General features: G+C 40.5%; 1 protein-coding gene across 2 annotated transcripts; it reads left to right on the forward strand.

The window, feature by feature from the left end:
- Positions 1 to 584: 584 nt before the first annotated feature.
- Positions 585 to 27,011, forward strand: TMEM121 (transmembrane protein 121). Of its 2 annotated transcripts, XM_018565154.1 has the most exons (3): positions 585 to 598; positions 20,759 to 20,762; positions 25,587 to 27,011. In XM_018565154.1, exon 3 carries the CDS (start codon positions 25,720 to 25,722, stop codon positions 26,653 to 26,655), a length of 936 nt encoding a protein of 311 aa, XP_018420656.1. In that variant the 5' UTR covers positions 585 to 598; positions 20,759 to 20,762; positions 25,587 to 25,719; the 3' UTR covers positions 26,656 to 27,011. The 2 variants fall into 2 exon arrangements, with proteins under 2 accessions (XP_018420656.1, XP_018420657.1); XM_018565155.1 differs by lacking the exons at positions 585 to 598; positions 20,759 to 20,762 and adding an exon at positions 10,797 to 10,807.

Here is a 27,011-nt window from a genome sequence, read left to right on the forward strand (position 1 = left end):
CGCCGTGCTTCCCGGGCTCCGTTGCCCCTCCTACGGGCCCGGGACCGGCGCCCTTGGTGTCCGCGGGGAGCTGGGGAGGAGGTCGACGAACTTCCGTTCATCGATCCCCTCCCCGTTCTATGGGACCGGGAGCGATGCAGATTGCATCACTTCCGGTCCCTGGGCTGTCAGTTCTGGGCTCCTGCAGCCCAGCTATAAGCTATTGAAGTGCGATCTGCACTTCAATAGCTTATTTTCAGTGTAAAGGTGACACTGGGGGTCTTTTGGACCCCCAGCATCACCTTAAAGAGTACCTGTCACCACCATCTGCTATCACATGGGGGGGCTTTTAAGCCCCCCCATGTGATAGCAGTCAAAGTAAAGTTAAAAAAAACAGTTTTTAAAATCAAATAAAATAACGTATGAAAACAACGAACGCGCTACACATGTTGGGTATCGCCGCGCACGCTGGAGTGAGAGCAATCATTCTAGGGCCAGTATTTTGGAGTATCTCTAAATTGATGACCTGTGGGGGCTTTTAAAGCGTCTTCTGTGGACTTTTTGGGGTACTGCAGTTTTTCGCCGTTTCACGGACGCACGCAATTTGTAAACTGGGCATGTTGGGTATGGTTTTACTTGTTGTAACCTCATCTTTTATACTTCATTTAAAAAATTTGTATTTTGTTGTGTTTTGGGGCATTTAATTAAATGTATCACTAAATTTTGTGGTTTAATAAAGAGTTGCGCAACATAAAAATTTGCAACTACCACCATTATATTGTATAGGGTCTTGGCATTCAGAAAATATATAATGTGTGGGGGTTTTAAGTAATTTTCAGGCCTAAAATGTGGAATATAACATGGGTGCAAAAAATGAAAAAAAGGCCTCAGTCATGAAGGGGTTAAGCCTTTTTGGCGAAACATGTCAGAGTCTGTGGATCTTGTCATGTTTGAAACATTGTAGATTCTTGGGAATAAACCTTTTTACATCGAGGTCCTGGCTGTTGAGTGCGGTTTACATACATTGGATTACTGGTGACGGCCATGGCATGCCTCTGTCGGCCGCCACACGGCCTTTTGGATGGGACTGATGAATTTGGGCATACGCAGTACGTATGCATACGCAGTACCCTTTTTAGAAATATTTGCTGATTACTATTCTGCTCTCTATCAGGAGGTGCAATGCGGGGATGACATTTCACTTCATGAATGCATTCATCAGTAGTTACTTAATAGCAGTATAACCCAATTTACTTGAGCAGAGGCGACCTCACTGACTAACCCCATAACACCAGAACAATGTCATGAAACTGTCAAGCAGCTTCTGAATAATAAGGCGACAGGGTCTAATGGTTTACCATATTTGTGCTTCAAAACTTTTTGCTCTTCTTTATGGCCTTTTTACACCATGTCCAGACCATTGCACTTTTTCTATCCACAGAAACATCCAAATCTGGTCTGGAGATGCCTGTTTATTTCAACTCTTTTTTTAAAAGGGGACCCAATATCTGACACTATGTTACATTTGTATATCACAGTAATTTCCAAACAGGGAAAAGACCTACAGGATACTGCTAGTTACTGCCAGTGGTGTATTTAGGTTTGGGGCTGCCCTAGGCAAGACAAAACTCGGGCGCCCCCCATACACTAAATTTACCCCACCTGGCTGTGATGCACTCCTAAATTCTGAGCTCTAAATTGTTACTAAGCTCTTAGCTATACCAGGTTAAAAGCTGTCCTCCTCTTTGAATAAGAATGAGGTGGGGTTCATAATGTATAGATATCTCCAAATGCACCACTATGACTAAAGATCTCACTTCAGTCATATCTGCAGAGTTTGACCTTAGGGAAAGCTCTTATTCCACAAATTTTTAAGAAACTGGTAACCATACTTGACCATCCATTCTCTAAACACTCAAATATGAAAAAGAGGGAGGGTATAATTGGGCAAGAACTAGCTATCCCTTTATGGAAAAACTGTTGGACCAAAGCTCAATTAAGCTCCATATGTACAACTTACAAGAAAATGCATATACAATTCTTATGCATTGGTACTGTAAGCCCAATATTCTACAACCCATATATCCCTCAGTGTGCCATATGTGCTGTAGGTATAATACACACATGGGAACCCTACACCATATATTGTGGACCTGTCCAGGTGTTTCACTCTACTGTCAAGCGGTTAACACTTAAACCTCTCAAGTGCTGGGTAGTGTGCCCCTTGCGCCCCCTTGTTTAATGTTCCCTTTCTCTATGTGCTTGCTTGGTGCATTCTGGCACAACCTTCCTGACACAAAGGTTGTAAGGTTGTAGTGGCTTACCCCAAGGCAGGGATGTTAATATGATCAACAATGTGAAAGACCTAGGGCATACTAATGCTGGTGTCGCAAAGTAGGTATGAGAACAGTGGGCAGAGCTTAAAGAGGTCTAGTTAAATGGAACCTGAAGCAAGTTTTTCCTGTTAGAGCAAATTGTATCACACATTCTAAGGTTTTATTGCCTTTCCCTAGATCCCTGGTGCCCAATATGTGGCCTGATAGCAAACTGCAGCACTGAAGTTTACACATGAATAAAAAATAAAACAGACACCACTGCTAAAGTCCCACTGGCTTCTCCTCACCGGGTGTGCAACCACACAGGCACTTGTTCACACTCTCAGAATATGCAATAAAAGACAAATGAAAGAGGCACACTCCGAAGTATCCCAATCACAGATACCGTACATTTATTGTTGAGGTACACAACAAGCACATGGCTGAGACTCCAATTAAATGTATCTATGCTTGGGATACTGTGAAGTGCAGCTACTTTACTTTGTCTTTTGGAGCACTAAAGTGTTGGACACCAGAAAAAGAAAAGAAAAATCGCAGACCCTCCTGATGCGCAGCCCACATTACAATGCCAGACAAGTCTGTGCTCTGGCTCCTGAAGTTTCAGGCATATCCTAACACCTTCACAGTTCAAATGTTACAGGCAAATGCTTTCTATTTGCTGTAAGCCACAGACAGCTTCCCCCTCCTCTTCTTGTACAACCCTGGTTGTATGGGCTGTCAGCAGCCTATGTTCCTGTATAGGGCTGGGACTGACAACTGATGGGGAAAGACCTGCAGAAGCTGTTAGTCCTGCCTTACCTATTTTGGTCCTTGAAGGGGGTGTATAGTTATGCTGTCAGTTATTTTGTGTTGTGCGGAGATCTCTTTTCACTTTAACATTAAAGAGAGTATTTCTGTTGATCAATGTAAAAAGAAAAAACAACAACAGTGATTCAAAGTGTCATGGCAAAAAGCCATGAAATCAAATCATTTTATGGGCACTGTAAATTAAACCGAAGATTCCATGTGCAACTTGACATATTTTCTAAAACATACAAATCTAACATGACTTGTATGTACAGGTGAAACTCGAATAATTAGAATATCGTGCAAAAGTTCATTTATTTCACTAATGCAACTTAAAAGGTGAAACTAATCTATTAGATAGACTCATTACATGCAAAGCAAGATAGTTCAAGCCGTGATTTGTCATAATTGTGATGATTATGGCTTACAGCTCATGAAAACCCCAAATCCACAGTCTCAGAAAATGAGAATATTACATGCAATCAATAAAACAAGGATTGTACATAGAACAATATCGGACCTCTGAAAAGTATAAGCATGCATATGTACTCAGTACTTGGTTTGGGCCCCTTTTGCAGCAATTACTGCCTCAATGCGGCGTGGCATGGAAGCTATCAGCCTGTGGCACTGCTGAGGTGTTATGGAAGACCAGGATTCTTCAATAGTGGCCTTCAGCTCTTCTGCATTGTTCGGTCATGTCTCTCATCTTTCTCTTGGCAATGCCCCATAGATTCTCTATGGGGTTCAGGTCAGGCGAGTTTGCTGGCCAATCGAGCACATTAATCCCACGGTCATTGAACCAGGTTTTGGTGCTTTTGGCAGTGTGGGTAGGTGTCAAGTCCTGCCGGAAAATGAAGTCAGCATCCCCATAGAGCTTGTCTGCGGAAGGAAGCATGAAGTGCTCCAAAATCTCCTGGTAGACGGCTGCGTTGACCCTGGACTTAATGAAGCACAGTGGACCAACACCAGCAGATGACATGGCTCCCCAAATCAACACAGACTGTGGAAACTTCACACTGGACTTCAAGCATCTTGCAGTGTGTGCCTCTCAATTCTTCCTCCATACTCTGGGTCCTTGGTTTCCAAATGAGATGCAAAATTTGCTCTCATCAGAAAAGAGGACTTTGGACCACTGAGCAACAGACCAGGTCTGTTTTTCTTTAGCCCAGGTAAGACGCTTCTGACGTTGTTTGTTGTTCAGGAGTGGCTTGACAAGAGGAATACGACATTTGAAGCCCATGTCCAGGATCCGTCTGTGTGTGGTGGCTCTTGATGCACTGACTCCAGCCTCAGTCCACTCCTTGTGAAAGTCCCCAACACTTTTGAATGGCCTTTTCCTGACAATCCTCTCCAGGCTGCGGTCATCCCTGCTGCTTGTGCACCTTTTTCTTCCACACTTTTCCCTTCCACATAACTTTCTATTAATGTGCTTTGATACAGCACTTTGGGAACATCCAACTTCTTTTGCAATTACCTTTTGAGGCTTTCCCTCCTTATGGAGGGTGTCAATGATGGTTTTCTGCACAACTGTCAGGTCAGTACTGAACCAGACTGAGAGACCATTTAAAGGCTCAGGAACACTTTGCATGTGTTATGGCTTAATTAGCTGATTAGAGTGGGACACTTTGAGCCTAGAATATTGCACCTTTTCACAATATTCTAATTTTCTGAGATTGTAGATTTGGGGTTTTCATGAGCTGTAAGCCATAATCATCACAATTATGACAAATCACGGCTTGAACTATCTTGCTTTGCATGTAATTAGTCTATCTAATATATTAGTTTCAGCTTTTAAGTTGCATTAGTGAAATAAATTAACTTGTGCACGATATTCTAATTATTCGAGTTTCACCTGTATGTCTCTGCTTTTATGTACCATTTTAAGAAAAAAATTAGTTAATTTTGAAATTGATGGTAGCAACAGGTCTCAAAAACATTGTGACAGGGCCATGTTTACCACAGTGTAGCATCCGGGCGATCCGGGTGTAGCATCTGAGCATCTGGGCGACTTAGCAGCTTTCTTCCCCGAAGATGCAGATGACTCCATCTCATAAGCAACAAAATAACCTAGGGGGACAGGAACAAAAAAGACTGAGGAACTGGGAAGTAGGAGGGGCTTTTATGGGAAAGGGTAGCACTGTTTAACCCGTTCTGTTCCTGTCAACTAGGGGTATGAGGATTAACCCAATTGTCAGCGCTGCCATGGATATGACCAGGAAAGTTATATATTAAACATATGTGTGTGATATATTGTCTGTCTGTGTATGTATATGTACAATATACAGTATACTCTCTCTTTCTCGATACATACTGTATTATTTTAATTCAGCTTTACAGCAACAGCTAGCTTGAGCATAGAAAAAGTTTTACTTTTATTTTAGTTTCTTTTTTTGCTTCCAGTGCCGTAAATAACTTAAAAGCAGCAAGTGAAAACTAAGATAACTACAAATAAGATACATTGATCCATTTGTATCAGAAAAAGTGTAAATCTACAATTTAGTATGCCTTTATGTTGTAACAGTCTTTCTATATATAAAAAAAAAGAGTTTGGCAAGAGAACAGCAAAAAATTTCAGTCAGAACTTGAGCAGGCAGTTCAGTTATGGCCTTTTTTTTTTTTTTTTTTGAAGACTGCTTGTTGGTTAGGTTGGGGACCTCAGTAAGGAACAGTAGAAAAACAATGTAAACTTATTGGTTAATGCTGTTGCTATTGTGCTTTGTAGACATTTGCGATTCGTTTCGTTCCGAATCGAAATTCGGACGAATTTTCGGAAATTCCGAGATTCGGATGCATCCAAATTACAGCTAAAACGAATACAAACTAATCGAAATTCGGACGAAATTTCGGAGATTCGGATGCATCCGAATTCCGAATTACAGCTAAAACTAATGCAAACGAATCCGAATTCCCGATTTCCCGAAATTCGTTAGCGTTAGTCCGGTCAAAATTTCGTTTATTGGACAAAATTTCGTTAGCAGCAAAGTAACATTAGAAAAATAATGTGTTTTTTTTTACAGTCTGCAAAAGATGAAAAAAAAAAAGCGTGAGGTTCCCCCCCAATTCATACCAGACCCTTTAGGTCTGGTAGGAATGTTAGGAGGGTCCCCCCCCCCCCAAGTTAAAACAACAACAAAAAAGTGCGTGGGGTTCCCCCAAAAATCTATACCAGACCATTTAGGTCTGGTAGGAATTTGAAGTGGGAACCCCAGCCCCAAAAAATGGGGGGGGGGAAACATGGGGTCCCCCCTAACAGTCCTACCAGACCCTTGATCCGAGCACTGGCCCGGCAGGCTTTTTTTTTCTTCATCTTCTGCAAACTGTAAAAAAAAAAAAAAAAACATTTTTTTTCCCTGTCACTGTGCTGCTAACGAAATTTCGTCCAATAAACGAAATTTCAACCGTACTACCGCTAACGAATTTCGTCTGAATTCAATTGCGGACCCGAATCCGAAAAACGACTACTGCTAACGAATTACATCTGAATCCCGCAACAAATTCAATTGCGGACCCGAATCCGAAAAACGAAATAATGCAAAATCCGAATCAAAACGAAACTAAAGAAATTTTTTGCTAGTGCACATGTCTAGTGCTTTGTTAGTAAAATGTGAGAAGTTAAAGGGTGATGTATAAGTGAAACCCTAGTGAGTATTTCTGCCTTCAGGCCAGACAATTTGCAGTTAATAAATAGCAAGCATAAGTGGAGGAAAAGGAGGACACTCTTCCCAAAGCCAGAACTGATTACACATAGCAGATTGCCATGCAGGTAACAAGTACAGGAACCAGTAGGGATGCACTGGTTCAGATACTATTCAGATTCAGACAATACTTTTCAGATACCAGTGCCGATACTTGGCATTTACACGAGAACTACCAGGGTTGCAGTATTTGCAGCTGGGACCTGGCTCTGGCGCTCCACCACTGTCCTGAAATCATTAGTCTGTATTGTTTTAGAAAAACTGTCACATGACAATAAACAGAAATGTAGCAGTACTTGTACTTGTAAGTACTCGGGCAAGTATCAGTACTTGTACTTGCAAAAATGGTATCGGTGCATCCCTTTATTTATATTTATAAAAACAAATCATACAATAAAACAGAGATGCACAAATCCCAGGAGCTCCGTGTGCTCCTTACAAATGACAGCTGCCTCTGAACTTTGGAATTTTTGTCTAGTCTAGTCTTGGAGCTTGAAAAGTATCTGTACTTGTACCGAGTACTGTACTTGGTATCGGTGCAGCCCTAGGAACCAGTATTATTTTTTTCTCTCAATATTTTTTAGATATAACAAATTACATTGTATACAAATGCCAACACACTGAAGAGCAATACACATTGCAATATGACATTGCTGTTGCTGATCTCAAAATATATGGATAACAGTCTACCAGGTACAGCAAAGAACATTAATTTTGTTTGTCCCTTTTAAGAAAAATAATAGACATGCTATTGCAGGAAATACTAGACATAGTCCAAAAATTTATAAAGGAGTTATTCAGATAGTTGATAAAGAACTCATCTGTTAAATAGGGTAATTAAAAATGTGAATGTCTGTAATAACTTGCCAGAGAACCCACATGTACTCAGACTAATGGAGCTCATCATTTGACCATGCAGACACTTTTTTGTATGAATGAAAATAAGTATGAAAGCCATTTCCTGGCAACATACTATTTAGTCAAAGACCGCATATACTGTATGTTATTAATGGTAAGGAGATCACACTTCAGGTCTTGCTGTAGCTAAAAACTTTAAATATCAATTATGTTTTGGTACTCTTTTTACCAAAAGCAGTTCACAGAAGGGCATTTTCAGCAAATATATATAATGCATCCCAACCTCAACTTCCATAACTTCCTAAAGACTAAAGCTGGCCATATACTGCTTACATTTTGGAAAGGATTTTCATATGAAAGATCTTTCATTTGACTTTTTATTAGTTGATGGGGTGAAATCGACAATTGATTTTGACCGTAGTGATGAAAAAACTCAAAGGAGCTGGATGGACAATTTTTCCCAAACAGTCAATGTGGTTTTCGTTCGGGAAACTCCATTCGTTCCAAAATCGAATGTTAAAGTCAAATGAAATTTCAATTGACATTCACCAAGTGTCTGATGGCATTATCAGGTGCAAAAGAAATATCTTTCTTACAAAAGTTTGTTCAGAAATCTACTAGCGTATGGCCAGCTTAAAGGAGAACTATGAGGTGAGTGATTTCCACTGATCCTCAAAGTTAGTTCCCCACAGGCATTCACCTCCTCCCCTCTCCGATCCTCCCGCGCTGAGTGGAGGAACGGACGGGGAGGGGGCGGGCATAACGTGCTCTGCCTCTAGATAGGCAGAGCCAACTGTCACTCACACAGCTGGGTGGATCACGGCAGTATTGTCTGGATCTGCCCTGGCTGCGACGCTCTCAGTATTGTCGGCGATATACTGAGCTTTGGGTCACAGGAGGAGGTTAGTATATGTCCTCCCGTGATCCTAAAGAGAACTATGGGGTAAACACTTACCCTATAGTTCTCTTTTAAGATCATAGCTATGCTTTCTTTAAGGCCTGAAATACCATATAAAATGTCCCTAGTGGAAGATGATCTAGTCACCTAATTATGCTTGTTACTTTCAATGTATTCAATTGCGAATAAGTAATCTCCATGGGAGTTTATTACCATTGCATGGTCTGCCAATAAAGAGCATGCTGTTTGCGTGCTAAATTAGAACTGACTTGGAAACTATCAAAAACAGAACAAACTTATTTAAAGATTGAGTAAAAGGGGAGAGGCATTGGTGCTTACTGGGGGGACAGGGGAGCACTGGTGGTCAGTGAGGGGTAAGGGTGTTATTAGTGTTCAATTGAGGGGAAAGGAGAGGCATTGGAACTTAAAGGATGAGAGAAGGGGGCCCTGGTGCTCACTCAGTGGGCAGGTAGATGTAAACCCTTACATAATATTATGTAGGTAGCAAAATGCTTCTACTTGATGTTAGCTGTCATTGTTTTTTTTTTTTAATGGGAACAACAATTGAATATGCCTTGGCAATGTGCATCAGCACAGCAGCTTATAATTTTCTTTGGGGCAGCATGTGACTGGGTGATTTACAGGCAGGAGATTATGGGAGGCAAGGGCAGAGACTTGCCCAATAACAGTATCACTAGCTAGTTATTTTCATGAAAGGAAATTATTAAAATAAAATACTTTCAAAGTGATATCTTGTTAAAGCTTATATTTAAGCGGTTGCACTTTAACTCACTATACTGGAGTTCTTTGAATTGCAGTGCTGCTCTGAACACCCCAAAATCCTTTGAAGAACCAGCATATCTGTCTGCGAAAACTGATTTATAGCTGGGTAATTTCCAGACATTGCTCCATATACTTTTATCTGATAAATTTCTGAAAAGTTATTTTCCCAATCTCTAAAATATTGAGATCCCACTGTGAATCCAGCTGAGTTCAGATAATATTACAAAAGTGATATAAAATAATAGACATTCAGGAATTTTTTTGTAAACATGCTTGGTCACTATTAATAGAATTACCATAAAAAACTCAAAAATAGTTGTATATTTATACTGTATATAATGAAAACATTCAGTAAGGGGGGAATGAATAGTAACACATAAGCAAAGCTTCTGTTTTAGCTAGTTAGGGTAAATATGTTATTTGTTAAATGAGCAATTTGGGCAGCTTTATAAATGCCCAAACCTTCTTTCCAGGCAGGTAAAGTTTTATTTTAACTACTTTTTTTTTTCTTAATATTACATACAAGTTTAACTTCTCGTCGTCACCACAACTTACAACATCCCACACTATATATTCAATTCTTACATACATATGTTAGTATAACTCCCTAAATTTCCTCACTTTGCCGTTTCCATTTGCTTAATACCCCCTACTGTCTATTGGAGGGAAACGGAGGCTACAGAATTTAAAAAAAAACTTTCCAAGGGCTCCAAATTTTACAGAATTCCGGATATCTATCTAACAGTCGAGACGTAAGTTCCTCCATCCTCATAATAAAATTAAGTTCGCCGACCCACTCTCTAATCTGCCGCATCGCTAAAGATCTCCAATACCGTGGTATCACCGTTCTGGCTGCCACTAAAAGATGAAGCATTAGGCCTCTTTTACCCTTGCGAATATCTCCCGGTATAATTGAAAGCAAAGCTATTTCTGGTGTGTAACTACTTACCCTGGTGGGTTTTTTTGTGGGTGTTCCATAAAAATTGCAGTATTTTTTGATTGACTGCAATTGACCTGCATCTTCACAATGAATATGAATCATTGGGGTAGAATGAATATAACTTCGCTTTAATTTTTAGTGCTGTTACCTTGCTCGCCCAGCAGTTTAAGTATCTACAACAGCTTTACAAATATTTAACATACAGAATATGCATGGATAGTTATCTTTAGATAGGGTTGCATCTTAAGGATAAGTTTTATACCTAAATAATTTAGAGTTGATCTAAATCCAATCAATAAATCTCATATAGGCTTTAACAAATTAATGACATTTCAAAAGTTGTTTCCAGACTTTTCAAATCTGCAGCTTTAATTAAAATTACATTTGGTGATCCTGTCATGAAGATCCTTGTTCAGATACTTCCTTTCACATGGTGACGACTGTCTCGCAATTGTGCTTTCGTGTTGTCACCCTGTCAAACACTCCTTAAGGTGATTCAAAATGCCTGTGCTGCTTCACAGTGCGCATGCATGTTCTGCTATTTTAACTATCACAAAGCCCGTCTTGAGCAATGGCATGTAGCTGCTGCTGGAGTATTATATCACAATAAGGAAGTGACTGCAAAAAGGTTGCAGGAAGTCAGTAGCACCAAAACAGCAGTGTTTTATGAAAAAAAAGAATTTTTTTTATAATGCACAATGTTTTACCAAACATAGGGGTTGATTTACTAACCTTATAAACACGCCACAAACAAGTATACACCTCTGTAGTGTGTTCCCTCCCAGCATGATCTATTGGTGGAATCTAGACACCTTTGTAGTGTGTACACACCCAGCAGGTGTGTTGTGCAAAGCCCTGCATGAATTGCAAGGTGATGTTGTGTAAATTAGCTCTACGTTGTGTTGCTTGCGTTGATGAATGCAGGAATGTAAATGCATGAGCTAACCATTTTTGTCTAAACTGTGAAGCAGCATTATATATGCATCATGTGCATGATTTTTCCATATATGGCATTAGTGGAAATATGCTTTTAGAGACTTGCATGCCGCTATCAGAGCGGCGTGTAGCCTATGGCGCATGCTACATGACGCGCACGTACGTAAATACATAAAAACGCACCATAACGGCGTGAAAATGTGACACGTTGCTCGTGTTTGGTTGATAAATACGTTTTGCTGTGTAAAAATGCACACGCACCTGGTGCGTGCGTGTGTTTAGGTTAGTAAATCACCCCCGAAATGTCAACCATCTAGATCTACTTTGAACGGGAAGAACTTTAGGTGAAATATAAGGTTTAGTTGCAGGAGGGTTGGCCGCATTAATTTACAGACCAGAGGACAGCTTTATATTCAGTTGCCAACGCAAACAGGATGAATGACAAACGATTGCCTTTTCATTACAAACTGCAGCATGTGATGATTGCATTCTCACCTGTGCTAATATTTTCCAGCTCACAGGAGAACAATCTAATTGCCAGCCAACTGAGAGTGATCATCACTGGGACCAGTTAACTTTGCAGTTAACCCTTTACACACACAGACAGTAGCTGCAACCACATGTTTTAACAGAAACACTCATTCTATGCAGTATCTGTTATAACAATTCTGACCTTTAAAAAATGTCTGGGTCTCCCCTTACGCCCCATTCTGGGCAATCCTAGTTTTACCCCTGGAGTGGGAGACCAGGGTTTTTGAAAATTACAGGAGGAGGGATTCCACGAAGCTTGGCATTTCATGAGTGATGGGACATGGGTAACGCTGGGAGACCTATCAGTGAAAACCCCAGTGGCCCCCACTAAACTTCTGGCAAAGGGTGCAGCTAGCCCACTTCTTACGATCATTGCCACCGGCCAGGACCTTTGCTCGACCCCTGATGGATTTTGAGAGGGAATGTGAACCCGGCCCGCCACTCCGACATGTAGTTTCTCTAGTTTACTCCCTCTTAGACACACACCCGGGGGACTGTGTTTCACCTTACTTTGACAAATGGGAAAGTGAACTGGAGCTATCCTTCATGCCAGACCAAAGGGAAAAAATGGTGTACCTGGCCCATAAAACCTCCAGATGCACCAAAATCCAGGAGTGCAATTATAAAATTCTTACACGCTGGTATAGGACCCCTGCTGCCCTTCACAAAATCATGCCGGAAATGACGCCTGAGTGCTGGCGATGCGGCCAGTCTGGAGGTACCATGCTACACATTTTTTGGACATGCCCAGGAATCCAGGGTTTTTGGGAAGGGGTCAAGTCGATGTAACCCACATTCACTGACCGAGATATCCCAATGACCCCGGCGTTTTTCATCTTGCATCACAATGAGATACCCAAACGGCCTACCTGAAATCGGTACTACCACTACCACACTTACTTAATGCGGTGAAAGCCTGTATTCCGATACTCTGGCGGAACACCAGACCCCCTATGGTAAGCATGTGGTTGGGGAAGGTCAACGAGATCTGGAGAATGGAGGATCTGATTGCGTCGGCCAGGGAAACACATGACACTTTCTGCAAGATATGGTCTCCCTGGACGGAGTTCTTCTTCTCCACGGAATACCAAGTGCACGTTGAGCAGGACCCACCAACTGACCCTCAGATGCCTTGAGCATTTGGAAATGGATAACCCAGTGGGAGAGGGTCCACCTTTTCTCTTCCTTACCTACTGCCTTCCCCTATCTTTCTACTTCTACCTACCTGTCTGTCACTACCCCGTGTTTGTCTCTAGTGTTTATGTTCTCCTGATCAATGGAACATAATAGGTGCATTCTGACCAGTCGTTGTGGGAATACTAATTGCGGAAGCCCCTGTTAGCCTCGCATGGAGTCACCGCTAACTACCCAAGGGATCAGATCTCCATGATACTATATTCGGGTGGAGATGGGAGGGGACTCCCGAGCCATAACCATGCAGGGGGCGACTCAGGGAGAGAAGCACATAGCACCTACTTATGCTAGGGTCCGAAGCCTATTATATCCTATTATTGTTGTTAATGTTATATATGTTGACTAAATGGAAAAGTTACGAAATCCATGCATATGGGATCAAACCTGTTATTAGCACTGCTAAATGAGAGCCTTGATTTGTATTGTTAACAAATTGTGTGCAATGTCTATGTATGGATGCTCGTGTTCTTACAAAATAAAGAGTTATAAAAAAAAAAAAAATGTCTGGGTCACCCAATGCTATGCCAGACAGGAATGAAACAGTTTAAAATATGGTTGCGTTCTTCAAATTCTTTAATTTCTGATTACAGCAATTCAAGAATCAGCTTAACAATTTTAAAATATCATTCGAATGAGGGGGAAAAAAAGCGCAAGAAAAATATTTACAGAAAACGTACTTAATAAGGTTTGCCTGGTCTTTGGTTCTGGCAGAGTCCAATTTATTGCAATGGAAGTCATAATCTCTGGCCTTCAAAATGACTCTCAACAGTCGTGTGTAGATTCAGGGGAAAACTGGGAGCTGTAGAGCTTCAGATGCAGTCATTTTTTTTCTGGTCTCTGAGGAGGGAATGGCATAACCAATCAAAGAGTTTTAAGAATGTGCTGTGGGGTGTTGAAGTATTTGATGATAGTTCAGTGGACACATAAGCTTTCTGTAAATTATGACTTAGACTTGCCTGGCATCAAATGAATTGTTATTCTCTGATATACAAAAGTATTCACCCCCTGGCATTTTTCCTATTTTGTTGCATTAACAACTGAAATTAAAATGGATTTTTTGGCGGGATTTGAATCATTTGATTTACACAACATGCCTACCACTTTGAAGATGCAAAATATTTTTTATTGTGATACAGACAAGAAATAAGACAAAAAAAACCAAAAGAAAACTGTTGGCGCTATATAAATACTGTGTAATAATATTAATCCCCACAGCATGTTACTGAGTGTTCTCGGGGTGCTGAGAGGTCTCAGACATAGTATGTTTCTTGAAGGCCAAAAAGCTCAATTTAAGTCTCATCTAACCAGAGTACTTTCTTCCATATGTTTGAGGAGTCTCCCACATGCCTTTTGACGAACAGCAAACGTGTTTGCTTATTTTTTTCTGTCAGCAATTGCTTTTTTATGGCCATTCTTCCAAGAAGGCCAGCTCTATGGAGTGTACTGCTTAAAGTGTTCCTATGGACAAATACTCCAATCTCCACTGTGGAACTTTGCAGCTCCCTCAGGGTTATCTTTGGTCTCTTTGTTGCCTTTCTGATTAATGCCCTACTTGCCTGGTCCGTGGGTTTTGTTGGGCAGCCCTCTCTTGGCAGGTTTGTTGTGGTGCCATATTCTTTCCATTTTTAATAATGGATTTAATGGTGCTCTGTGGGATGTTCAAAGTTTCAGATCTTTTTTATAACCCAACTCTGATCTGCACAGTACTTCTCCACAACTTTGTTGATGACCTGTTTGGAGAGCTCCTTGGTCTTTATGGTGCCGCTTGCTTGGTGGTGCCCCTTGCTTAGTGGTGTTGAAGACTCTGGGGCCTTTCAGAACAGGTGTGTATATATACTGAGATTATGTGACACTTACATTGCACACAGGGGGTCTTTATTTAACTAATTAGGTGCTTCATAGCAAAGGGGGTGAATACATATGCAAGCACCGCTTTCCCGTTTTTTTATTCAAATCAAACAAGTTATTTGCTTGATTAAATTTCACCATTTTGGACTATTTTGTGTATGTCCATCGCATGTAATCCAAATAAATGTCTATTTTAATCCCAGGTGGTAATGCAACAAAATAGGAAAAATTGCAAGAGGGCTGAATACTTTTGCAAGTAATTGTATTAGTGTAGCCATGTTTTATAATGATATTTCCATTTTGTTCCAAAGTTATAAAAAAATTTGAAACTTAACTCTGTTTAGTTCAAAAACCAGACTGCAGATGTGTATTGCGGAACTACATACCATAGTGTTATAGTGTGTCACCTGCACTCCATACGGTGATTGTGTTGACCATGAGAACACGGGTTATGGTGCTTGAAGTGATGACACGGATGGTGCTGTGCGGTTTCTTTATGCAAAATTAAAGCAAAAAAAACCTTAATTTGTAAATACCTTTTCAATATACACAGAAATGTAGTTTTAGTGTCATTATAAACTAGCTAAATCATAAAAAGAGTATACTTTGTATTTTTTACGTACAGCAACACTATTTTTATTTTAACTAACACTGATCCAAGTACAAAAAAGTGCGTTGTTAAGGGTTGTTTTATACATCTTTTTGTCTATAGATTCATTGCTGCTAAGAACCCTCTTTTGATTCTAGCTCAAATACCCCCTCATGACAGACCAATGTTGATTTCGATAACCGTTCATTAGCAATGCCAACTCACCGAATTTTGTTGCTCCACAAAACGGATTTTTGTTTGCGCATGTGCAGTGTTCTTGCTGCAATTTTTTTCGTACGAAAAACGCCAGTAATCCATTGAATTTTGTTCGATTCGAAAAAACATTTTTCCAGCCTGGCCGATCGAGGAAATTCGACCAGGAGTACAGTAATTAAAATCGTAGGTGTCCCATCAACTGATCGATTATCGTTCGAAAGACCATTCGTGGACGATTTCCGAGCGTAAATCGATAGGTGTATGGCCACCTTAACGCATGCTACAATTTTCTATACCTATACCTCCACTTTTTGGGAAAACACAACTATGGTTGTCTGTAATAAATCATTAAACATAGAAATACAGAATATGAATACATTTTATGAGACAAAAAAAGCTAAATCACGTTGCAACAAAGGTGAGATGACTCTTTAGAAAACTAGGAATACTGTTTAAATTGTTAACAAATAATTAATATTAAATTGTGTGTACTGTGACTCACTTTTGCATTAGCTAGCCCTGGAAGGAAGCAAACAAATTCTAGATCAGGTGTGTTCAGGTTTACTACAATGTACAAGAGTCTGGATTTAGGCATAACTCAAAATGAAATGCAATAAAAAAAAATGAAACAAAACACTGAATTTGAAAATAGACTCTCCTATGCAGCAGTGAGAGATGTAATCAGTTTAATTATATTTTAACATGGCTTTCCTGTTCTGACTGAACACAGAACCCTCTCTTCAAGCTGAATAAGCTGTGCCTTAACACTTTGCTTAGCAACTACTTTCCTTAGCAACCAGCAGTGACAGCACTGAGGACTGCTGAGCCCAGCCTCTGTAAGTAGACATCAATTTGTATTTTTAGCCATCAATGCATTGCAGTGTTGTACACAGATAGGTAGTCATGTTTAAAGAACGGAGATCATTTCTCCTTATATACAGATTTTCCTGTTGTACGTTTTGTGCAAGTCTTGAAACGTAATACCATTATAATGTAGCATAAGCTAATTTTTGGACTTAATTTCCAACTGGTATTTTAAGTGTTAAAAAAATAAGCAGAGTTGTAATTTTAACCCCTATATGCCCATTCACATAGACAGACCAATCTATTTATGTTCATTTCTATATCTTGATAGAGAGAGCTATAGCCATTGCCCGGTGTGTATTTTATTGGCCAGGAGAATAAAAACGCTGCTTCAAAGAGACAACCATAACCAGCGCATATCAGAAAATGTGAGATTTTACTTTACAGTGACTTTGCCACTTTAACATCAACAAAAAAGCTTCCAACACATGTGTCATTATTAGATGCCTTTTCAAGATCAATGCTTGTGGGGAGAATGCCCCATCTTATATTTACTTGTTCTTCTTTGTTTGTTTCTTTTTTTTTTTATTGTTCATTGAAAATTTCTGGAATAAAAAAACTTTGCAAGAAGAACGCTTCCAACAGACATACAGTACAAAAAGCTCAGCCAATGAGACCACTAAGGTGGGGAAAAGGAGGAATGAGCTAACAGAGCAATCTTAAAAAGATGAAATATGCATGGTTAACAGAGATGTCTTACAAGACACACACAGGGTTAACAAAGCAGCTTTGGCAGATACACATCACTTCTCTCTGCAACAATGGACACCTCTGGGTGGGTAAACTTTCATTTTTTATTTCAAGCAGGGCAGCTAGTATGCTCTCAGTAGTTACAGAGCAGGCAATGATAGAATTCTGTTAACTCACCAAATAATGATTTTCTCTGATTTAGCTGAGAGACACAGCCTGTCTATCACACTCTTCAGGGCCAGAACCACAATTGTTAGTGGAATCCCTTCCAACTAGATCCCTCAAAGTTATTTGTGTAAAAGACATACTGGTGGATATGCATAGGCCAGACTGAATCTGTCCCACAGTGCTCCCAAGACATCTGTTGCTACAGCAAGTGGATCTTGTGTCCTAAACAGACTTGTTTATCTTGGTATTGAAGCTCATAGGTCTGCCTCGGGGCAATCCCCATCTGCTACAGAGTTATTGAAAAATCCCTGGGTGAAGGGACCATTCACCTGGCTCTAGACTTTGATGGTTGAGATAATCCACCTGTTAATTGTCCACTTCTGGAATGTAGATCGTAGACAGGGCTGTAGAACAACTGTCCACCCGGTGTGGAATGTGGTTAGTTTCCAGGGTTGCTGATGAACTTTTCATTAACCCCTGATGATTCACATATGCCACTGCTATGGTGTTGTCCAACTGTATCCTTACAGGATGATCCCATAAGAGGTCCCCACAGTGAAGAACAGATGGCCAGATAGTTTTGAGTTTCCAGGACATTGATAGGAAGTTGATGATCTTCCTTGGACCAGCAGTCCTGCACCATCAGAGAGCCTTAAAGATCTGCATCTGTCATTACAATCTGCCACCGAAGTGGAGGAAAGGGCTTGTGTAACTGAAAGAAGGTGAATGTCAGTCTCCACATGTGGGGCACTCCTGTGGGAGAACTGAGACGAATTTCCCTGTCCAGAGACAGTTAGGATCTGTCCCACATGTACAGAATTTTCTGCTGAAGAATCCGAGAATGATATTGCTCAAAAGGAACTGCTGTGAATGTGTCGACCATTAGACCCAATACTCTCATGCATGCATGAATGATAGAACTAGCATTTACGGAGATAATTTTCTGACATGGTCCTGAAGCTTTTGGATCTTCTCCAGCAGTAAAAGAACTTTTGCCAGAAAAACCTTTGATGTTCAGAATTACTGTAAACACAGATACTCCAGGTGGAGGACCTAAATTCCAGGACTGGCTGAACTCCAACCTTCTTGATAATCATAAAATAGTTCAAGACACAAACAGCATCCTCCTCAGTGAAGTACATGGTAGCTCTGGTAACACAGGCAAACAGCTGGAAAGCAACTGGAATATTGCTTTTCATGGTAGCTGGGTATAGTGCTCTCCACGGTAGCTGGGTCTTCTGGGGAAGCTGCATTCTTTTAGCTCTGACCTGGCTGCCTGTATGCCGACTCTGACAATGGAGGGCCTCTCACCTGGCTGCAGATCATGTGCCCAGCTGCCTCTGTCTCATTAGGTACGGCCTCTCTGAGCTTCTGAGGGAGGTAAGCAGAGAAACATATGTTCCCTGGTATGTTCAGGAAGCTAGAGGTTGATATTGATGAGTTAATAGCACAGATATTTTATCATTTCAATGGCCAATAGTTAGACAGATGTCCATAATTACAATATGAGAGGATAGCTCAGGACAGCAGACTTAAATTAACACCCAACAAGTTTCTGACCAGTCATGTAGGCTTGTGGCAACAGTCTCCTCACAGAAAGTGGGAAGGTTGCAACCATCAAAGGTTCTTTAGAAATTCTGCAGCTGCTGGCTGCTAAACTGGCTGCAATCGATTGTAATTTTCCAAAGATGAGAGGGATTATGTTCTATCTCTAATAAAGTCCAACATATTAGTCATAGGGATATAAAACGTATTCCTTCTGAATGTAGCTATGTGCAGTAGAGCTGCAGCTAACGATTATTTTCAAAATCGATTAGTTAGCCGATTATTAAGTTCGATTAATCGGTTAAATGCAAAATTGTTTGTCCTCGTTGTACAGAACCAACAAAAGGGTTATGTGAACCCTGCTTATGGCTGTGTTGTGATGAATCAGCCTGGTTCGGATGAGGATGACAAGAAGAGAAGGTGGTTAATGCAAGTGAGATAATACCAACAAAAGTGATTGTTCAAGGGGTTAAAGTCTGTCCCACATCCATGCCTCTAAAAGATAAGAAAGCCATTATATACGGAGCGTGTTATGAACAAGGCAGATTGCTGGAATTTTTGGTACTACCACCAGGGATAAGGATAAACCATACTGCCCAAACTAATGCAGCTGATTGCATGCAGATTAGTGTAAGTGTGTAGAAATAATATCTGCCAGACCTGTGTGTTTGTGTGTAGGATTGCCTCACAGACCAGTCATCTGACAAACTGCAGGTAGTAGCAAGAAATATGTTTGGTGTGGGTGTGTGTGGGCAGTGGGCAAAGTAATAACACAAGGAATCTAGCTCATAGGATAGCTGGAGGAATTCTAGAGGTGTCTGGTAATCACCTGGATGCTCAACAATCCTTAGCGTGTTCCACATTGTATGCCAGATTTGCACCTGCCTTTATTTGTCCAGCCAGTTAAATTTGGTGAGTCTCCTTCTAGTGGTGACCAGTGGTATTGTAGGCTGTGATAGTTTCACAGCAGTCATATTTGCCCAAAGTAAGCTCTTTCACTCCTCCTCACTGCAGGTTAGTGAGTCACTGTGGGCATGATTCCTTGACATCTGAGGGCAGCAGTGAGATATTAGTGTGTATGTGTTGTTTACAGTTGTTACCTGTGTATGGATCGGGGAATTTGGGATTTTCTCGAGCATGCGCCAGCCTTCTGCCCATTTTCCAAGGATGCAGGATGGATGGGGATACCTTGTGTCGTTTCCCTTATCTCTGTACCCTCTATATCCCTGTCCATGACATGTACGCTTAATAGAAGTGCACTTTCCCTTCATTTGATGCAAAGGCAATTTAAAATTGCATTTCACATCAGTGCAGGGGCTAATTTTAGTTTAATGTAGAACACACCTTTGTGTAACCGTAGCAAGGCCTGGCACCTGGCAAGTATAGAAATTAGACATGTGCACTGCCAAAAAATTCGTTTAGTTTCGTTTCGTTTTAAATTCGGATTTGTGTTATTTCGTTTTTCAGGATTCGGGTGTGAAAGTCAATTCGGATTCGGACGAAATTCGGTAGCGTTAGTACGAACGTTCATTTCGTTTTCTGTTCTTATTCGTTTCGTTTGTTCGTTTGCAGCAAAAGTGACATTTGAGGGGGGAAAAATATTTTTCTCCTTCTCTAATGTCACTTTGCTCCAATGAACGAAACGAATAAGAAACGAATAAGAAACGAATAAGAACAGAAAACGAACCGAACGTTCGTACTAACGCTACCGAATTTCGGAAATGGAAATTCGGATTCGTTTGCATTCGTTATGTCTGTAATTCGGAATTCGGATACATCCGAATGTCCGAATATTCGTCCGAATTTCGATTCGGAACGAAACGAATCGCACAAGTCTAATAGAAATATAGATGGCATGGCTACATATTAGGTCAAGTAGAAAAATAATTATTCTGACTTTAGTTATGTGACTATTGTTTTGTCATTTAGTAACTATAAATAATTTATATTACTTTGAAATAGTATTAAAGTCTGGGCGTTTTTTACCTTAATGTGTGCTCTGCATGAGGGTAAAAACCGCCCAGTACCTTTTTCTCCCCCAGTCCCCCCTCACACTTCCGTCAGCAACGCTCGTCCCCGCTGGCAGTCCCGAAGTGATCCTCCTTTCTCCGAACTTCCTGGGGAGGATACAGATGGCAGAAGGAGCCTATGGCATGAAACTGTTGGGCAGAGGAAGGGCCGTGGCCTGCCACAGGGCTGTGTATGTCTATGGACACACACAGCCATTGCGGGTACGAGTGCGCACGGGTGCCTCCATAACCCAATGGAGGCACTTGTGCAGGAGGCAGGGGGAAGAGCGCTGTGGGGACCCTCTTGAAAACAAGGAATTAAAACTTTTAAATAAGAATGGGAATAGCCTCAGACAAAGGTGGGTCTTCTTGTAGCAAATATTTTATTTTAAAAAGGAAACTTTAATATCACTTTAATGTGTTTTGTATGTATGATAATTCTTGTAAAAAATAAACAAAAACATTCTGACAGACATTCTAACCTTCTCTGCGCTAGTCAAAATAAAACGTTTGGGCTTCAGGTCTTTAGATATAACTATTTAACTGACTGCATTGATACAATAGCATACAGTACCTGTTTTTTTGGGTGTCCTGAATCCTTTTATGCAAATAGGTTAGGCTTATCTCTTTTCCACCCTTATATTGGCTGATAAATCTTACATAAAATATTGATTTGGAAGAAGGGATGTGATAGCTTTCAACACTATCAGGAATGTTCATCTTTCAGTCAGCTGGGATTTGAAGCAGCCAGGATACTGTAGAAAACAAATAGGAGACATCTGCTTTGTGGATTGCAATTGCACATTCTCCCAATTATCATTATCACCTGAAATGTTTACTTTAATATTGTTGGCTTATGTTACATGAGGAAAGGTTAGAATTTTTCAATGTTTTTATGGTAGTCTGTGCCTTTCTATCCAAGTGACGCCCAGCACTTTTTATTGAATGGATGTCACAGGGACAGGGAGTGGGAGAAAATATTGCTAAAGTGGACACAGACAGAAGTAAAAATTTGACAAATTCTGACTCACATTCACTCTTTCAAAAAACTTAACGTTTTGTCTGGAGTTTTTAAGGCATTTTGCAATGGAGACAATCCCCAATTAATGCTGTTTATTAAAGGGTCTCAAAAGCAGAGTTATAATCATTTTATGTAAAAAGCAATTTTGTGTGGAATCCCCATCTAAAAAGGGACACAATGCTTCATAAGAAGGTCACAAGTATATGGGTCTGGATGTGAGCACATCTTTCTTGCTGCTTCTGCAATAAACCACTCTTTAATATGGTAAAGGTGAACTTTTAGATAACCCTGAGCATGTTGTCCAGCAAGTGTTTGTAATCCTATGTGCTCTATCTATAATAAAATCCTGTGTAGATTGCAATGGAAACAGGGATTTTAAACATATGAGTAAGATATGCCAGTGGGTGCACCAGTTTTTTTTTTTTTTTCGGTAGGATCTTACTTCTAGGTCCACAATCTTGCTCTTCAGACATTGAAGCTCATCCATTTTCTCAGTGTGAGGCTGAGGGCTGTGGTGATTTTCCCCAGGTTTCTCTATTTGTTGTGTGATGTCCCTGTCTGATATGTAGTAATGGCTTTTTTTCCTAAAGGGCCCTTAGAGCCAAAAGAGTATGTTGGGGAAGTCATCCCAGGTCTTTTGTTTGTGCAGCTGGTTCCTCGTCTTGAAAGTGTCCACCATGTCTTGAAAGTGTAAAGGGAGAGGAGAGCTGTTGTAGATGGAGAGACTGCTCCCATCTTTGGAAAACAGCCTGTTCTGTCTGCTCTGAGGCAGAGAAGTCAGTAGGTTTGCACGTTTTCCCCTTCTGTGGTTGTTCTGGTGCATTGCTGCTGTGTTGAGAGACCCAATGCTGTCTTGGGGAGCTGTCTATGCGCACATCCAAGCCAAACCCTCATTACCTCTGTAGCTGCAGACACTGTGGTGCAATTCATCCTCAACAAAACAATCTTCTGTGAGAATATAGAAATTAAAAGTATTTTCCCACAGAAGTGTTCTGGATGAATTACTCCGTGGTGCCTGCAAATAAAGAGGTTGGTGAAGCATTTGTACTGCTTAAGAAAATGTAAATAGTTGAATGTCAATAACCTGGCAACAGTTCTACTTTATATTGGAAGCTTACCTCCAAAGATGTGAGTCCTTCTGTTTTAAAGTAGACCTCCAAGAATTTGTTTTGTTATTTTTAGATCCTTCCCTGCATAAAAAACAGAATATTGTCAATCCCTACTCACCCTCTCCACACTCCAGCTCTATGCCTGACTTCCTCCTTGATCCTGCACCAGTGGTCGTCTACAGGAAGAACAGTCATTTATTGGTTGGGACCTTTATTTATGTTGATTCTTACATCACTCCCACTGTTAAAAATGCTTTGGCTCCGTGGGATATTAACTTGGTATTTTTGGGGCTTCAAAAGATTCCTTTTCGACCTATACAGAAGACACCGCTTTGTCTCTTTCTCATAAAGTGGCCTTCCTTTTTGCCTACACTTTAGCTGTGAGAGGCTTTAAATTAGCAATATTGCCTTGCAAGACCCTCTTTCTTATTACAGCTACCAGTTTAGGGAAATCTGGAGGTCTTGGCCCTCCTTTTTGCCTACTCTCCCTTCAAGTAATGGTCTCCTTGTCATCCCATTTGATTCTTGTATGGAGCCTCTGGCTTCCAGTGCCACCATCTGTAGACGATTTTAGCCAGTTTTTTTCTCAAGCTTATTTTCTGAAGGACAGGATCATCCATTTCCTGTTACCACTCATTCTACAAAGGCAGTGAGTGCTTCTTGAGCCTTCCAGCACCAGGAGTTTGTACCTGTTTCTCTGTCAGTTTCATTGTGCGGACCTGGTAAAAATGTCTCACACTAGGGACAGATGAAAGATCCTGTATGCTACTAAGTGCTTCAGTCACAATTGTTCTTGAGGGCTGCTGTGTGTCACACTTCCCTGTGCCATGATCTGGCGCTGGGTTTTGCCTCCTGTCCCAGGTGCTAGGCTCCCTGCCAATCCACGCTGAACCTCAGTCTTAAATGTTCAGCTCACTTGTTGCCTGATGTTCGAGCAACAAGACGTTAGCGGACCCCCTGTGTACTATTTGTCTTGGATCCCTGCAAATTGACATTTACCTGCTTTGTTCCTTGTGTCTCCTGTAATTCCCTTGTGCACCCTATGAGTCCCTGCTTTCTGTGAGTTTGTGTTCCTCCTGTGTGGCTGTTTGTCCTTGCAGCCTCGCTCCTCTGTTATCTCCAGATAGCCGTGTTGCGCTGTCTCTCTGCTGTCTTCTTGTGTTCCCTTCCCACTGTTGTTTGGACTCCTGCTCCTGTGTCCTTCTGTATCCTGTACTGCTATGTGTGTGTACAGGCCTTGCCCCTTTCTGCCTTGCGTCCAGAGGTCCAATGCTGCATCAGTTCCTGAGTCTGTGCGGGTGCACTAGAGGGCCGCAACCTGGAAGGTGTCCAGCGGCCAATCATCCTCACCATTAGAGGTGCTGTGGAAGACCTGGCCCTTCTTAGATTATGCGCCTCTAGTGCGTCCCAAATAACGCACAGACCCCTAGTTTCTGAGTCCTCTGCCCTGTACCCCAGGCTTCACTCCAGCTTGCGACTCTAAACCTGCTGCACAAAACCCGGAGCTCTCATGCACCAGTGCCCTGGTTCCCAGACCATGACACCATGGCACTTGTTGTCCTGTGTCTTACCCACCCCGGTTTTTGGGACTTTTTTTTCGAGTATCCCATTTGTAGCGAAATAAAGGGCTTTGTCCACCAATGCATGATGGGAGAACATATTGTTTTTTTACATTATTATTTTTCATTCTCACAGTAAAATTCTCTTTTCTAGTAGCCCTTGGGGAACATAGCTCCCTCCACACATGTGGGTATCTTTTTGTAATCTCGGCCTGCTGCAATGGTAAATAGTTTTTCTGGAAGGTTCCCTTCCATTTTTATGTAGCAGTATAGCCACCACATGAGAATGTGCCCTATTGCTTTTCATAGTGTCCAACCTCCTAAAGGTGGCAGCTGTAACCCATTCATAGGAGTATAAGTCCTGTGTCCCCCAATGAACTACTGGTAAAAAATTATTTCATAGTAAGTATAAAATCTTATAATTCTGCTTGTGTTTTAGTAAGTGCAAACCACAATTGCTTAGTGATGATTTGCTATATTATGTTTGCAATGAAATATATAGTTATATGTTTGAAAAATATAGTATATAGAGACACATATATGAAATGTAATTTATGTATAATGTTTATTGTTTTCCTTTCAGAAAGAACCACCTATACAAAAAGGAGAATCTGGATAAATGAAGAGCAGACTTGTATGGATTTCTGGAGTACCATGGCCTAGAAAACAATGACCTGTTGATGGTGAATTTTTGTATCCAGTCAAATCAGATTTTACATTTCAACTTTAAAAATGTAAAGCAATATATCACTGGGTTGGGTATAATCATGAAATAATATCTACAGCTTGTTATGTTAAATGAATTCTTCAATCCTTTACCCCACTTAAGAAAAACATAAACAAAATTAAAACCTGAAACATCTTGCGTAATAGAATTTAATTGCAGCTTTAAAAAAAATGAAATCATCCTTTTAAGTTCATATCCTCCTATTTGCCAGTATACAGTCTGCACATCTGAAAAACAGCATATGGAATAACAAGGAAATCTGTGTAAATTGCACATATATAAAACACAATATTGTTGAGAAAAAGATAGCATTTTACAATGAATGAACATTTGTCATCAAAATCACCCAGTATTTATAGCCATAAGAGAATTGACAATCAGTCCTAATACATGATAGTTCTATATACTTCATGAAAACCTGCAATAAAGTGGAAAAAAATGGTTCTTCCACCTCCAGACAAACGTCACGTGTGTCTTACAACCATTGTAATCGTGACAAGTATGGCCTTTATGGATGCCTATCTTGTGGAGCAGAATCAGGGTCCAAGGAAGATCGGAGTATGCATCATTGTGTTGGTTGGTGACATCTGCTTTTTAATTGTTCTCCGTTACGTGGCTGTGTGGGTTGGAGCAGAGGTCAAAACAGCCAAGAGAGGATATGCAATGATTTTATGGTTTCTATACATATTTGTTTTGGAAATTAAGCTGTATTTTATATTTCAAAACTACAAGGCTGACAAGAAAAACATTGATACTGTGGCTAGAAAGGCACTGACGTTGCTTTTATCCATTTCTGTGCCAGGACTATATCTGGTACTTGTATCATTGGATAGCATGGAGTATGTGAGAACATTCAGGAAAAAAGAAGATCTAAGAGGACGTCTCTTTTGGGTTGCTCTTGATTTACTTGATATTTTGGATATTCAAGCCAATTTATGGGAGCCACAGAAGACCGGTCTCCCTATTTGGGCTGAAGGACTTATGTTTTTCTATTGCTACATCTTACTGTTGATCCTACCATGTGTCTCTTTGAGTGAAATAAGCATGCAAGGAGAGCATATTGCTCCACAGAAGATGATGCTATACCCAGTTCTAAGTCTCGTCACCATTAATATTGTTACTATTTTTATAAGAGTTGTGAACATGGTTTTATTTCAGGATAGCAGAGTTTCAACAATATTTATTGGCAAAAATATCATTGCAATAGCCACAAAGGGATGCAGTTTTTTGGAATACAGAAAACAAGTTAAAGAATTCCCACAAAACACAATCGCTTTAGAACTGCAAAATTCAATTTCACACAATCAGACAATTCACAATACACAAGGAATGAATCCTGAGCAGTCTCCATCCAGAGAAATCATGGACACATGACAATGGCAACTTTTTCCTTTTTTTTAATCTTTTTTTTTGGACTTTGCTTTACAGAAGAAATATAACATTGAATGGTTGTTGGGTAAGGGATGGGCAAATTACTAATTAACATTTTTATTTAGCAAATGTATATCATGCAGATGCATTTTTAATGTGGTGTCATATTTTGAGTATAAAACATACCGTGTGTTTGTTTGAAAATTCCTTCAAAGTCATTTATGTTTTGAAATGATGAAGCTTAATATTTTGGGACGTGTCAAGTGGACAAAACAAACAGATTTAGTGTACTGTACAGCTATACTAATAATTTGCCCATCTCTGTCTCTAATGAATTGCTACTGAGAAAAAAATGTTAC

Source organism: Nanorana parkeri, unplaced genomic scaffold (genome assembly GCF_000935625.1).
Source record: "Nanorana parkeri isolate BGI_ZX_2015 unplaced genomic scaffold, ASM93562v1 scaffold819, whole genome shotgun sequence".
NCBI classification, from domain to species: Eukaryota; Metazoa; Chordata; class Amphibia; order Anura; family Dicroglossidae; genus Nanorana; species Nanorana parkeri.

Coding starts and splice junctions, on each gene's coding strand:
- TMEM121 (XM_018565154.1), top strand. CDS start 25,720: ATGGTTCTTCCACCTCCAGACAAACGTCACGTGTGTCTTACAACCATT.